Genomic DNA, 15501 nt, shown 5'->3' on the forward strand with positions numbered 1-15501 from the left:
AATGTCGTTTTTGGGAGGCGTGATTCTGTCAGTCATGTATAGGAAAGGAATGAGGATTACAACTGAAAGGTAAGAGACCACCTAAAATTCTTTGCCATCTAGGATGATATAAATAGAAGTCTTTTTTTTTTTTTAAATAAATTTAATAACATAAGGATAGATTGGTTAACATGCATTAAAGGTGCAAAATGTCATCATCACATTCAAATTTAGTTTGGATAGGGGTATGAGATAACGGACATAAGTGGTAGAACATTGTAAAGTGAAGAATTTTTTTGTTAGGGAGAGTAATAATGGCCTCCAATTACGACATTCTGTGTCTATCCAAGTGGATAACTAGGGAGAAGGTATATAATAGTCAAACAGCAGGACTGAATCACATGTAACATTTCTTTTCTATATAAATTTTTGAAGAATCGTAAATTTAGAGGCATGTAAATCTATTATCTTCTCTACAAAATATTTTTTCAGCTTTAGTGTTTCCTACTTCTGTAAAGGACACCGAACTGTTCAAGAAATAAACTTGTAATCCATCATCAACCCTCCCTTCTCACCCTCCACATCTAGTTAATCATCATGTTCTGTTGATTCTAACTTCTAAATATCTCTAGAGTCTAAGAATATAAATCTTCCCTGCCACCATCAAGCCCTTTCTTTCTTCGAGCATTGCAACTGCTTTCAAACCAGTTTCCATGTATCAACTCATTCCTTGCCGAACCATTCTGCAATCTGAGGCCAGAGTGGTTTTTTTTTTTTAATAAAACAACCTGTCAATTACCTGTCCCTCCTGACTTCTATTGCCCCTTCACCTGCTTAAAACATCCTTGGGATAAATCCAACTGTTCAGCATAATTTAAACATTCCTCTTCCTTCCCATGCATGCATACTATTGTAAACTAATTCTATAACAGCATATATTTCTCTTCTCTATGCCTTTTCAGCATTAAGCCATAGCATGCTATTCCTTCTGCCTAAAATAATCTCTCCTTACCCCAAACTTCATTGTATTTACTGGTTAAGGCCTATTCATCCTTTAGTTCTCTGCTTAAACACTACTTACTAAGAAAAGTTGTCTGACTGCCATCAGCAAAAATGCACTACATGTTTTTTTAATCAAATTTCCAAAACATTTTTTATCTTTTTTTAATCTCCATTTCCTTCAGTAGAAGGTCAGCAGTGACCTGTGGCATGGAAGACCACTAAATTATTTAGCAAAGTTGTGTAATGCAACCAAATGGACTTGTTATTCTGATACTATATAATATGAAGTTATAAAAGGGGAAATATTGATCACACTCCAACCAAAATTTCAATCCAGTCTATCAAAGAATAAAATTTTCAAAAGCTTTAGCTTTTTTAATTAACATAAAAATATCCAACTGCTAATTTTTACAGAATAAGAAAAATATAGAAGCAAAATTATTTAATCTGTAGATGATATTTACTAATTAATTAAAACAACATGATAATTACATATTTCATATTCTGTCTTATCCCAAACCGGTGCCGTCGAGTCGATTCCGACTCATAGCGACCCTATAGGACAGAGTAGAACTGCCCCATAGAGTTTCCAAGGAGCACCTGGCGTATTCGAACTGCTGACCCTTTGGTTAGCAGCTGTAGCACTTAACCACTACCCCACCAGGGTTTCCTCTATCTTATCATGATATTGATAAATGCATACATATGTCAGCATAATGCGTTGCGATAATAATAATAAAAAAAAAACCTAACCCCTTGCCATAGAGTCAATTCCAACACATAGCGACCCTATAGGACAGAGTAGAACTGCCCCTTAGGGTTTCCAACGAGCAGGTGGTGGATACTAACTGCCAACCTTTTGGTTTACAGCCGTATATTTAAAAAAGCATATGTGTTCCTTATTTGCTGCTTTTACTACTGACCACTGACACCCGTTGCCATCTGGTTGATTCCCACTCATAGTGACCCTGTAGGCAGAGGAGTACTGCTCCTAGGGTTTTGAAGGCTGCAGTCTTTATAGAACAAGATCAGCACCCTTTTCTACCAAGGAGGAGCTGGTGACTTCCAACTCCTTGACCTTTGGGTTAGCACTGCACCTAACCTGTGAGCCACGGGGGCTCCTTTTGATCACTGATAAAATAGGTATAAAGCAAATGTTCATTGACTGGACAACACCTCTCCTTTTCTTCTTTCGCTTCCAATTTTACAAGATGCTTTTGAGGAAGAAGGAAGTAGATTTGCAGAAAAATTGAAGAATTTGGAATAATCAAGAAATCATTAATTATTGTTTACTTCTTTTATTGTTTATCCCTTTCCTTCTCATGGGTACCCCAAGGAACCAAGTACATTTTCTGCTTCTGGACATTTATTGGGAAGCTGCTGCACCACTGACAGTGCCTGCTGCCTCAAGGCAGGGGCCTTTATGACTACAACTGAAGAAATGGGAGTGTGCTGTAAATTACTATTTTTATAGGGTATTGTATGAGGTATCTTAATTTTTGGTAGGAAAAATAGAAATTTTGAAAATTTTTATTTGTTGCAGGTAAGTACCAGTAGACAGACCCCACTGAGGACTCTGCGGCATAATTAGTGTAACATCATGTGTACCACTGAACACTTAGGGTAAGCTTCTGGGAGGGGATAAGAAAAAAAAATCCATACTGCCTTCCAAAAATTCAGACACACTTAATGATTCAGCATGCTTCCATTAATGAAAACACGTGGTAACAACAACAAAAAAAAGAATTTAAAGCAGAAAATAACGGGTTCTTGAAAGGGTTATTTAATGTCACCATATTTTTTAGCATTTCTCTAAGAAAGTTCTTAATTTTTTTCCTCCTGGTGTCAGACAGGTTTGTCTCTTCACTCTTTCTTTCTCTCTCTCTCTACTTACACACCCTCATTCTTCAACTTCAGGGTCTATTTCTTTCAAGTGTATTTCTGATTTTATTTGCTTCCCACTGCCCAATATTGACTCAATTTGGCAGTGTATTTGGTTTTGGATTTTAGACTCATCACATGTATTTTTGTACTCATCTCTTTCCTTTTCATAAGTAGGGTGATGAAGACAAATAATGAGAGTTTGGGAAGTGATTTCATTTTGGTGGGCTTCTCTGACCAGCCACAGCTTGAGAAGATCCTCTTTGTGGTTGTGCTGATCTCCTACCTTCTGACACTGATGGGCAACACAGCCATCATCCTGGTCTCCAGTCTGGATCCCAAGCTCCATACGCCCATGTATTACTTTCTTACCAATCTCTCCTTTGTTGACCTCTGCCTTACCACCACCATTGTGCCCCAACTGCTGTGGAATCTCCATGGATTAGCAAAGACAGTTACTCCTATAGGCTGTGCTATTCAACTCTACGTGGCTCTGGCACTGGGATCTACTGAGTGTGTTCTCCTGGCTGTCATGGCATATGACCGCTATGCTGCTATTTGCCGACCACTTCATTATGCTACTGTTATGCATCCACGGCTTTGCCAGTCACTTGTAGGAGTGGCATGGTTGAGTGGAGTGGGCAATACCCTAGTTCAGGGCACCATCACCCTTCAGCTGCCCCTTTGTGGGAACCGGAGGATTTACCACTTCATCTGTGAAGTGCCTGCCATGATCAAGTTAGCTTGTGTAGACATTCATGCCAATGAGGTCCAGCTCTTCATGGCTTCCTTGATACTACTCCTCCTCCCCCTGGCACTCATCTTGGTCTCATATGGATACATTTCCCAAGCAGTGATGAGAATCAGGTCAGCCCAAGCTTGGCGTAAAGCCCTTGGAACATGTGGATCCCACCTATTTGTAGTTTCCCTCTTCTATGGGACCATCACAGCTGTCTATATCCAGCCCAACAGCTCCTACGCCCACAGACAGGGAAAGTTTATAACCCTTTTGTATACTGTAGCAACTCCCACCCTCAATCCCCTCATTTACACTCTGAGAAACAAAGATGTAAAGGGAGCTTTGAAGAGGCTGGTGAGAAAAGATCAGAGTATAGGAAAGTGAGAAAACGATACGGAAAACGTGCAGACATGGTTTAACTAAGGTGGGAGTGCTGAAAGACTGAAAAGCATGCTGCAAAACTAAATTCTCAATGCTGTCTGAAGAATCCATAAACAACTGAAATCACTTTCTTTAATCCCCGTACTTAACATAGTCAGGATATGATGTCCAGACTGGCATCTTATAATCTGCCAGACAACTGGTTTACCCAATAAAGCACAAACAAGCCTTACTCTTCCTAGAGCCTCTGAAGTTAATTTTCCTCCCTCTCTATTCTTTCTCTTGTATAAATTCTGGTTTTGCCTTGTTAGATGAAATCAATCTATTAATTTATCTCCCTTTTGTAGAAATAAAAAAACCTTTGATGCCAAGTTGATTCTGACTCATGGCGCCCCCATGTGTTACAGGTTAGATCTGCTCCATAGGGCTTTCTTGTCTGTTATCTTTATGGAAGCAGATCACCAGGGCTTTCTTCTGTGGTGCCACTGGGTGTGTTCGAACTGCCAACCATTGTGTTAATAGTCAACCACAAACTGTGCTACACAGGGGCCTTCTTCTTATAGAAGTAAACAGTTCGTAAACAGTAAAATAATTAGCTAGGTGTCTTCGAGTTGTTCTTTTAAAGGTTATTCATGAAGGCACTGAGATATTACTCTTTTGGATTCAATCCATGGACCAAGAGAAACATGTAGTCTGAAAGCTCACCTCAACTGAGCTGGACTTCTAGACTCCTGGATTCCCCTCCCCTGGCTAATCTGATAAGTTTTGTGGTTGAGCTTTTTGATTCTTTCATTCTATGTCTGATTCCTTGCCAAGTTAGCTTTTTATTTCAGTTTTGATTGTGCGTAGGTGATGGTGTCCACACTGGTGGCAGCAGGGGTAGGATTTGATTTTCGGTATGTTACCGAACCCTAAAAGGGGAGTCCTTGTTCGGAACACTCAGACTTGCCAATTATCTGGACACTGGTCTTTGAGAAAGTAACTTTGTTGCAATGCACAGAGCAAGGAGTCTGGAGGAAGTTCCTCAGATCTGACTCCCCAAGCTACTAGGCAGCAGGGCTTATGTGTGATTTGGGCAACAAGATGGTGGCCATGCAGGTTTACTGGGGAGGGAAAATTCTAGAAGATGGACAGGAAACAGGAGGTGATGTGGTTCTTGTTGGACCTCTCGCTTCAGAATAAGGTCCAGATGATGATTTTCCTTTTGATTTGTTCCTCCTGTTGCTGCGCCCTCTGCTCAGGTTAAGTAGCGGTCCCACCTCGCCCTTCTGCACATGCGGGGTGGGCCAAATCTGTCTTGGGCTAGCTTAAGGACTAACAGAAATTTACTGGCATTTGTAGGGTCAGATTATAGGCATTCTATCATCAAGTAATTCTGCCATGTAATGATGACAGGAATTCAAACCCTGCCAAGAGAAAATGACGGCGGATTTGAAACTAATTCATTTGGGGTGTGTGCGTGCGTGTGTTTGTACATGTTTGTTTGAAGATTCTAATATTTCTGGAATATAAGATGCAGGGTGGAGAAGCTTTTCATCTTTTGTTTTTCTGAATTTGATGGAATCCTCTCTGTGCATTTTGTGTTTGCTCCAAGATGAGTGTTCCCAACTTTAAAAGTCAAAGCTCTTTTCCTCCTTCCAACACTCTGACTTTTTAAATGTTTATTTCTTATGGGAGTCCTGGTAGTGTAGTGGTTAAAAGCTCAGTTGCTAACCAAAAGGTTGGCAGTTCAAATCAACCAGCCCCTCCTTGAAAATCCTATGGAGCAGTTCTACTGTACCCTATCAGATCTCTATGAGTCAGAACTGACTTGATGACACCTAACAACAACAAAAACATCCGTTAGGGGATCAACAGGTATCAGTATCTGCACAAATGAAATTTATACACCAAAGATGATCTTAGTATGCCATACTCCTCACAAGTATTTTGGCTTTAGTAAACTTGTATTCTTAACCAAAAAAAAAAGAGGAGCCTTAAAACAAAAGGTATCCAAATCCCTAGCTTTCCACACTCAGCCTTCTTCTATCAGTTTGCTAAAACTTTTATATGATTAAATAATCTGATATTAATGTTCCTTCAGGATTATTTAAATAGTCTCAGTAGATAAGAATGGAAAAACTTACTTCATTGTAAACTGGACAGATTGAATCAGGAAAAGAAAATTTTTCTATGGCTATATAAATCAAGATTTGGTGTTCTCCTCTCGACGTTCACCCTTCAATCAAAGCTTATCCAGGCCCATGAATAAAACAAGACTAAAGGGGCACATCCGCCCAGGGGCAAGGACTAGAAGGTAGAAGGGGACAGAAAAGCTGGTAATAGGCAACCCAAGGTCGAGATGGGAGAGTGTTGGCATGTTGTGGGGTTGTTAACCAATGTCATAAAACAATATGTGTACTATTTAATGAGAAACTTAGTTTGCTCTGTAAAACTTCACCCAAAGTACAATTAAAAAAAAAGCAAGAACAAGATTTGCTGTTCTCAAGGCAATCCTTCAAAGAAAAAAGGCTGGGAAATATGACATTATGTTAAGGGATATGAACTCTGAAAAAGACATTGCTCTACCAAATTCAAAAGGGAATCAAAAATTTCTCAAATTCTCATCAGTGATGCCTATGGAGATACCTAACAATATTTTGTTATATGTCTTTATTTCTTTATTATTTTTAATTGATGCAAATACTTCTTTTTCTATCTTAAATCATGTTCTATTACATTTAGCTTATCTAATTTACATAAGAGCTAATAAATTTTTTTCATTTTTATAAATCTAAAATTATTAGCAAACCAGTATTCCTTGACTCTTTCAGAAGTAGATCTCCAGGCCTTTCTTCGGATGTACCTCTGGGTGGATTCAAACTGCTAACCTTTCAGTAGTAGCTCAGTGCTTAACTGTTTGTACACCCTGAACCTCCTGACTTCATAAAGAGGGAGATAATGAAAGTATAATTTCTCTTAAAATATAATGGCTTGCTGGTTGGTTTATAAAGACAAATAAGTGCTTATATCAATTTAAAATGAAAGAAACTTAGATTTCTAAGAACATGCATTCTTATACTTCAAATGATACATTGGCTCTTCAAGAATCTTTTTGTGTTCAAACTTTACCTTAAGTTAAAAAAGATATATTTTCAGTTTAATTGGTGGTTTTGCTTATTTGGCTAAGTGATAAGAAATACAACAAAACTGCATTATTTTATTTTACTTTTTTATTGTACTTTAGATGAAGGTTTATAGAATAAACTAGCTTCTCATTAAACAGCACACATATTGTTTTATGACATTGGTTAACAACCCCACGACATGTCAACACTCTCCCTTCTTGATCTTGAGTTTCTTATTACCAGCTTTCTTGTCCCCTCCTGCCTTCTAGTCCTTGCCCTGGGCTTGTGTGCCCCTTAGTCTCATTTTGTTTTATGAGCCTGTCTAAGCTTTGCATGAAGAGTAAACCTCAGAAGTGACTTCATTACTGAGCTAAAAGGGTATCTGGGGCCCTACTCTTAAGTATATCTCCAGTCTCTGTCAGGCCAGTAAGTCTGGTCTTTTTTTGTCGAGTTAGGATTTTGTTCTACATTTTTCTTCAGCTCTGTCTTGGACCCTCTATTGTGATCCCTGTCAGAACACTCAGTGGTGGTAACCGGGCACCATCTAGTTGTGCTAGACTCAGTTTTGTGGAGGCTGTGGTAGTCGCGGTCCATTATTCTTTTGGACTAATTGGCATTATTTTTAAACAATTTAAACACTGTTGTATGTGAGATGTAATTATATAGAGAAAACATTAACGTATTATTCTTAGGTGATTCTTTTAAATATTAGACTGGTTAAGCAATTTTGACATAAAACATCTCTATATCTCCCTCCTTATAAAGATGTTACCGTGATGTTCTAGTTTATATAACCTTGGGTTTATTTTTATTAAAAAAAAAGAGTCTAGATAATTTGAATTTCCTAAATATCACCTACTGCTTTTACTGAATTTAATCTAGCATCACTTTGTTTAAGATTATAAAATTAGGTGTTCAACTAATTTCAATTATCAAAACTAATGCTTTTATTAAAAATGAATTATTTAATGATTCAAATTGTATGGATTTAGTGTTTCAGCTTAACTGGTACTTTTAAGATCTTTAACTTTGCAAGTTTAAACTACTGTTGATTTAATTTATGACTCATCTTTGCATGCCTGGGCAATCTCTAAATTAAGAAGAGAAAACAAAACACTTGTAACCACTTATCATTTTAAATCTATCCTTTTATATTTATACATTATAGAATGCCCATTGTATAATAGACTGAAAAAATATATACAGGCATACCTTGTTTTATTGTTGTTTCATAAATACTGCGTTTTTACAAACAGGTTTGTGGCAACCCTACATTGAGCAAGTCTATCGGCGCCATTTTTCCAATAACGTGTGGTCACTTCGTGTTTCTGTGTCACATTTTGGTAATTCTTGCTATATTTCAAACTTTTCATTCTTATTTACATGCACTGGGAAACCAAAAACTTGTGTGACTCACTTTATTACGGTATTCACTCGATTGCAGTGGTCTAGAACTGAACCCACGATATCTCTGAGGTATGCCTATAGCTGCATTTGGATAATGTTAAAGTTCTTCTTCTTTTTTTTTTTTTTTTTTTGCCACTCTGAAAGAGAAATGTAGCATAGACTTTGGAATAGAAATAGCTAGTTTTTTTTGTTTGTTTTTAAACTGTTACCTACCCTCTAGTTTTCTTTACACATTTAACCTTTGGTTAACGGTCCCCATGAACATAAATTGTTGAAACTATAGTTTGTTCAATACTTTCAGAGACTATGAATATGTTTATAAAATAATGAATATGATTTGTATGTTTATTTGGTAGTTTATTTTTTTATTAAGTTCATTAAGATGGAAAATGTAACTTAATATAGTTTATCTTATTTAATATTCTGATAAATTTTATTATCTTTTATACCTAACGTTGAAAGCTTTAAATTTGTCCCCTATTTGTATGTATTTAAACTCATACCTATAAAGATATGTGAAGATTATTACATTTTTTTTTTTAACTTGCAAGTGATAATCCATTGCCACTGATTCCATTACGATTCATAGTAGCCCTGTAGGAAAGAGTAGAACAGCTCCATAAGCTGTTGTTGTTAGGTGCCTAGAAGTCGGTTTCGACTCATAGCAACTCTATGTACAACAGAGCAAAACACTGCCTGGTCCTGTACCATCCTCACAATCATTGTTATGCTCGAGCCCAGTGTTGTAGCCATTGAGTTAATCCATCTCGTTGAGCACCTTCCTCTTTTTTGCTGACCTTCTACTTTACCAAGCATGATGTCCTTCTCCAGGGACTGGTCCCTCCTGATAACATATCCAAAGTATGTGAGATGAAGTCTCGCCATCCTTGCTTCTAAGTAGAGTTCTGGCTGCACTTTTTCCAAGACAGATTAGTTTGTTCTTCTGGCAGCCCATAGAATAGTCAATATTTTTTGCCAACACCATAATTCAAAGGCATCATTTCTTCTTTGGTCTTCCTTATTCACTGTCCAGCTTTCACATGCACAGGAGGAGATTGAAAACACCATGGCTTGGGTCATGAGCACCTTAGTTCTTAAACTGACTTCTTTGCTTTTTAACATTTTAAAGAGATCTTTTACAGCAGATTTGCCCAATGTAATGCCTCGTCGTCATTTGTTTTCTTTACCACTGCTTCCAAGGGCTCTGATTGTGGATCCATGCAAAATGAAATCTTTGACAACTTACAAGGCGGTAAATCTTTACAGAACCAGACTGCCCATCATTCTCCCCCTGAGTGGCTAGTGGGTTTGAGCTGCCAATCTTTTGGTTAATAGCCTAGTGCTTAACCACCAGGGCTGCTTTCTGTAAGTGATAAAACATCTAGAATTTTAGAATGGTGACTATATTTTATGACTTTACAATCATTTAAATCATTTAAACAAAATCAATTGCTACTGTATTCATTTAAAATCTTTTCACCTAGTCTGTCACTGTTCCTTGCTATTGTGTTTACGTTAAATATTTTCACTCCCAAATAAGACTGTAAGCATTTTCCTCTCTTTAGACACTTAGTCTCATATCTTAATGTAATAACATGTTTTGTCAAAAATGGTAAGATGTCTTTCATATCTAAATTATTTCTGAGGTTTCCTAGATGGCTATCAAGTAACCACAAAGATTATACCCTTCACATTATAAAATAAAGAATGCTAAAATAATTAAATTTATCTAGTATTCTGTATCTTAGCACCTAAAATACCTATTTTACTGTCTTTCTTACATAATAAAGGCAAATCTCATAACTGTCTAAAAGCTCTAAACTTGACAGCTGCTAATTTGACTGATGTCCAAACTTGATGACAATTCTAATTGTTAAAGCATGTATTTCATGACTAAGATCTAGCTTCTAAATATTTTGTGTCACTAATAGCTCATCCCATGCAAAAGCTCTGAGGCTACCTTGCTAGAGGTTTATGAGCTAATATTCATAGGAGAGTGCAAGTGCTATAGGGTTAGTTCATGATTTCTGCATGCTGTAAATGCTATGAAAACAAGGGAGTTTTCTGTCTTCTTCAGAGGTCTCGATTAAAAATTTTGAAACAAAGCAATGACTGCTTATTGGTGACAGTCCAACCTTAAAAGAAAATCTGTTATTAAAGCCTATACTAAATTGTAGTCTCTGGGTGGTACAAATGGTTTGCACTTGACTACTACTATCTTAAAGGTTGGCGATTCGAACCCACCCAGCAGTGCAATGGAAGAAAGGCCTGGCAATCTTCTTCCATAACGTTTACAAGCAAGAAAATCCTATGGAGAAGTTCTACTGTGTAACACATAGGGTCACTAGGAGTTGGAATTAACTCGATTGCAATGGATTTGATTTTATAGTTAATGAAATACCCTGACTGTTTTATAAACAGTAGTCTTAATACTCTTGTATTAATCCTGTAGTGACAGTGTTTAATCTGGTTTCAGACTAGAAATAATTTATTTAAATTCAACAAACTTTCCTTCCAAAAAGAAAAGCTTAACGCCATCTCAAAATTATCACTTGTAGCTTGGAGCTGCTCAGAATCATCTCTAGACTTTTTACTTATGAAACCATCACCAAACAATATAAAAATATTGTTGGAATTTTCTTACCCAGTGTGGTCAATGAGTTCCTTGACCTTATTTTATTTGTGATTATCTTAAACTGAAAAAAATAGTAAAGCTACAGAAAATATCAAATCCCCCTCTCTGGAACTATTTGAACATTTAAAAATAAATTTTATTTGGGATTTTTCCTACCCAAGAAAAACTTCAATACTTTATAATAATAGAAATCAAGTTTCTAAGTAAAATACTTTAAATACACTAAAGGAAAGACTTCCATTTAAAAAAATACCCTCAAAGCTTTAAAAATATGATCTTAGCTAATGATGTCTTGAAATCAAAATCATCTAACTTTCTGAGAGATCTTAAACTTCTCTGGTCTGCAGTTTTGTTCCAGGCCTAATGGTTATGATGATGTGACATATATCTTTAAATCCTCAACCTAGGAAATTGTTACTGAAAGGTCCATGAGATTTTTCCCGACTTCTCCTCTCACAGATTCCATCTTGGTACATTCTACTCTTGCCAGATATTCTCAGATAAGTAAGATTATGTACGAGTTAATATTCATAACAGATGCAAACCACAGTTTCAAAAAGAACATCACCTGATATGCCTTACATGATATTGAACTAAGAGACTAAATACACTGAAAAAATTTAAAACAAAAATCAGCGTTGAAACCACACTGGAAAAGATAATTTCAGGTGCTATTATTTACAAACACGGTTCTTTTTAAATTCATTTTTCAATTTAAAATATTATTGTGGCAAAATATATGTAACAAAATGTTTGCCACTGAAGCCATTTTTAAGTGAACAATTCAGTGACATTCATCACAATCACCAAGTTGTGCAAGAAAATCACTATCCATTTTCCAAAAGTTTTTCATCACACCAAATGGAAGTTCAATGCCTCTGAATAACTCCCCACTTCCCCTCTGGCCCTTGGTAACTACCAATACACTTTGTCTCTGCATACAAATATGGCTCTTAAGTTCCCAGGCACATCAACACATGTTTCCAATTATAAACACGTTTAGGATCCTACCGTCTGGATATCTAATCCCAGTGGAAATCTGACATTGAGGCTCACTAAAAAGGCTTTCCCAAACAGGTGACTTCTGAGAGAACACAGCTTCCTTTCAGACTCTAGGGATTAAGACAATGACATTTGACATTGACAATATGCAGGTTTCTCTCAAAACCTTTGGTCCAGTATCCTTGATCACGATGACGAACTTCTATTTGGATTTAGGTTTTATTTTTTTTCTCTTTCTTCTTCTCTTATTTCTTTCCTCTTATGTTAAACTTTTTTTTTTTCTACACTGACAATCAGTTCAACAGTTAAATTTGTCATTCAGCCTTTTCAAGTATTCAAAACAAAATTCTTTGTTAATAGTGCCTTATTAAAAGCTCAGCATAGAAACATAACAAGAGGGGTCCATGACATTGAATTTCACTGATTTGTTTAAGGAGTTCTATTCAAACCATAATGTCACTTTGAAGTCTAAAGTGTGCCTGACCAAGCCATGGTTTTTTCAATTGTCTCATATGTGGACAAAAGCTGGACAATGAATAGGGAAGACCGAAGAAGAATTGACGCCTTTGAATAACAGTGTTAGCAAAGAATATTGAATATATCATGGACTGCCAGAAAAATTAACAAATCTGTCTTGGAAGAAGTAGAGCCAGAATGCTCCTTAGAAGGGAGGATGGCAAAACTTCATTCCACATACTTTGGACATGTTATTAGGAGGAACCAGTCCCTGGAGAAGGACATCATGCTTGATAAGTAGAAGGTCAGTGAAAAAGAGGAAGACCCTTGACAAGATGGACTGACACAGCAGCTACAAAAATGGGCTCAAACATAGCAACAACTGTGAGGATGATGCAGGATGGGGCAGTGTTTCGTTCTGTTGTACATAGAATACAAAGGGTCACTATGAGTCGGGGCCAACTCAACGGCACCTAACAACAGCAACATCCAAACTGTAAGTGCCAATATAAAAATATTTGGTCTTTACTTTATATCTGATTATGAGTCAGAATTGACTCGATGACACACAACAGCAACATGACCCAAATAGCAGATGAAATAATCAATTAATAATATAATATCCTACTTGGTTAACTAAAGTTGATCAAAACTTGCCTTTATGTTCCTCTATTATCCAAGGACTTTCATTCCTCTTTAATTCAGTTTGCTACTCACCATTTTCCTTAGCATTCTCTTTTCACTTAGGTTAATTATTTAATAGCGTATCAACTAATACTTGCATTAACTTATGCCCATACTTAGATGAATACCTCCTCATTAGTCTTTGAGCAAAGACGATATATTTTATGTGCCTGTAGAAAGCCTAGAAAGCATGTTTGCTCCTTGGTGCTGACGGATGGGGAGAAGTACCTTCTGTGTCACTGCGTTCAAAGGTATTTTCTGTCTGAATGATGCTTTTTTCTTCCTTACTTTTTCTGCTTTGTCTTTATATCATTTAAATAGTAGATGTTCAGCACCTAGCCACCTTTTTTTTACATCTTTTAAATAACAAGCATTCAGTACCTTGCTTTATTCTTTCGCTACCCTAATATATACCTTTGGCTTTCCATTTTCTTATGCTTGCTTCTGATAGAAACAAGTAGGTACTATGTGAAACTCATGTGTAACTAGGAGAGTATTAGGATTTATTAATTTTAATTTGTTATAATATTAAGAGAAATATTGACCTCATCGATGTGACAAAATTTTTATAGCTATTTTTGATAACCATTCTGGTTGATTCAGACAAAAATTAAAATTTGAATATCTTATATTAACAATTTAGAGTGGTCAGAGAATTGGTTGTAATAATACATTTCACTTGAATTCATCTGGTACTGTGTACATAGTCTGTGAAATACAGATCATTCATTATATTCGTCGACTAATCTCCTATTTCACCTTTATTATTTTCCCTCCTAAATGTTCGTATTTACCTACAAAGGCTTAGGGACAGACCTGTCCATGACAATTCCTGAGGGGCAGAATCAAACTGCTTCTTGACATTCTCCAATGAGAAGAAAATAGAAGTCTCGGGGAGGGGGTAGGAGGAGCAAGATAAGATTCAGAACAAGAAGGATAATTAAAATAAAACATAGTCACATCCCATTGTTTTTCAGGAAGAAGAAAGGCTCAAATATACCATCACATAATCAACACAGCCTTGTATACTTCTTTTTGTGTGTGTGTGTGGAGTTGAGGGCATACCAGGGAGGGATGAGATGCTCTCCCATGAGGTACACACTCTTCCTGTGACCATCCATGGTCCCTGACTACAACAAAGGGTTTCAAGTGCACAGTCTTAGAGGTGAGGATGGGGCAGATTTGTATCTTCTGAATGTTGGCTATAAGGGGAGGGTGCAGAGAAAATCAGGGGTGCCTCACCAGAAGCTGTAACCGTCCACTTTTTTCCCCTCAGATGTTACGGTTCAAGGTGTGTGACAAAGCTGATGTCTTAAGAAAAGAGCAGTTGTAGAAGATGGCAGATTACAATGTGACAACGGACAACAATATCCAAAGCAGATTTCAGTTCTGAGCATTATTTTAATCAGTTATTTTCTCCTTCTCCAAAAAGTAGAGCAATTTACTCAACCTCTCTATATCTCTCTCATAACATTTCTGTATGTTGTGCTAAATTAATTATTTCATAGATAATTGGTGTACCTCTTATTTTGAAGGACTAGATTGTCCTGTACATGATGATCTAGGTGATAAGACTGTTTCTTCTGGGTTGTGTTAAGGTACCATTTAGCTGAATATTAGGTCCTACAGGGGAAATTCTGGAAAGTAATACTAACCAAAAGTTTGGCAGTTCAAATCCACCAGCCACTCCTTGCAAATACTATGGGTCATTTCTACTCACTGTGAGTTGCTGTAAGGCAGAATCTACTTGGTGGCAACGGGTTTGGTTTGGTTCTGGTATGGGAGAATTTGTGGAAGGTAATGGGTAATCATCTCTATACATTTTGAAGACCAATTACCTAAAGTGTATCTACTATTAAAATATTTTAGTGCTCGGTTCAGCAGCACATATACTAAAATTGGAATGATACAGAGAAGATTAGCATGGCCCCTGCACAAAGATGACATGCAAATTAGTGAAACGTTCTATATTTTTTAAACTTTCACTTAAAGCACAATAAAATTAAAAAAAATATTTTAGAAATAATGATTATGTAATACATATTAACAATTATCTTGTTTCTTGTGTGTTAGGCACCATACTAAGTGTTTAATATTCAATGTCTAATAGCACATCACATGTTTTCTTTGGCTGATAGGAAATAAAGAAATGTCTTACTGTAAATATACAGATAAATAAGGAAGTGAATCAGTCAAGGAACATGTCTAATTATGAGGAGCTCTGAAAA

The 15501-nt window shown here is 36.6% G+C and overlaps 1 protein-coding gene and 1 non-coding gene across 2 annotated transcripts; both read left to right on the top strand.

Moving 5' to 3' along the window:
* The first annotated feature begins 3043 nt into the window (after positions 1 to 3043).
* LOC126077730 (olfactory receptor 2G3-like) lies at positions 3044 to 3985 on the top strand. Its single transcript, XM_049887323.1, has one exon. It carries the CDS (start codon positions 3044 to 3046, stop codon positions 3983 to 3985), a length of 942 nt encoding a protein of 313 aa, XP_049743280.1.
* An 11156-nt stretch (positions 3986 to 15141) lies between these two features.
* Positions 15142 to 15248, top strand: LOC126058077 (U6 spliceosomal RNA). Its single transcript, XR_007513089.1, has one exon. It is a non-coding gene; the product is annotated as a U6 spliceosomal RNA (small nuclear RNA).
* The last annotated feature ends 253 nt before the right edge of the window (positions 15249 to 15501 follow it).

This window comes from Elephas maximus, chromosome 1, assembly GCF_024166365.1.
Source record: "Elephas maximus indicus isolate mEleMax1 chromosome 1, mEleMax1 primary haplotype, whole genome shotgun sequence".
NCBI classification, from domain to species: domain Eukaryota; kingdom Metazoa; phylum Chordata; class Mammalia; order Proboscidea; family Elephantidae; genus Elephas; species Elephas maximus.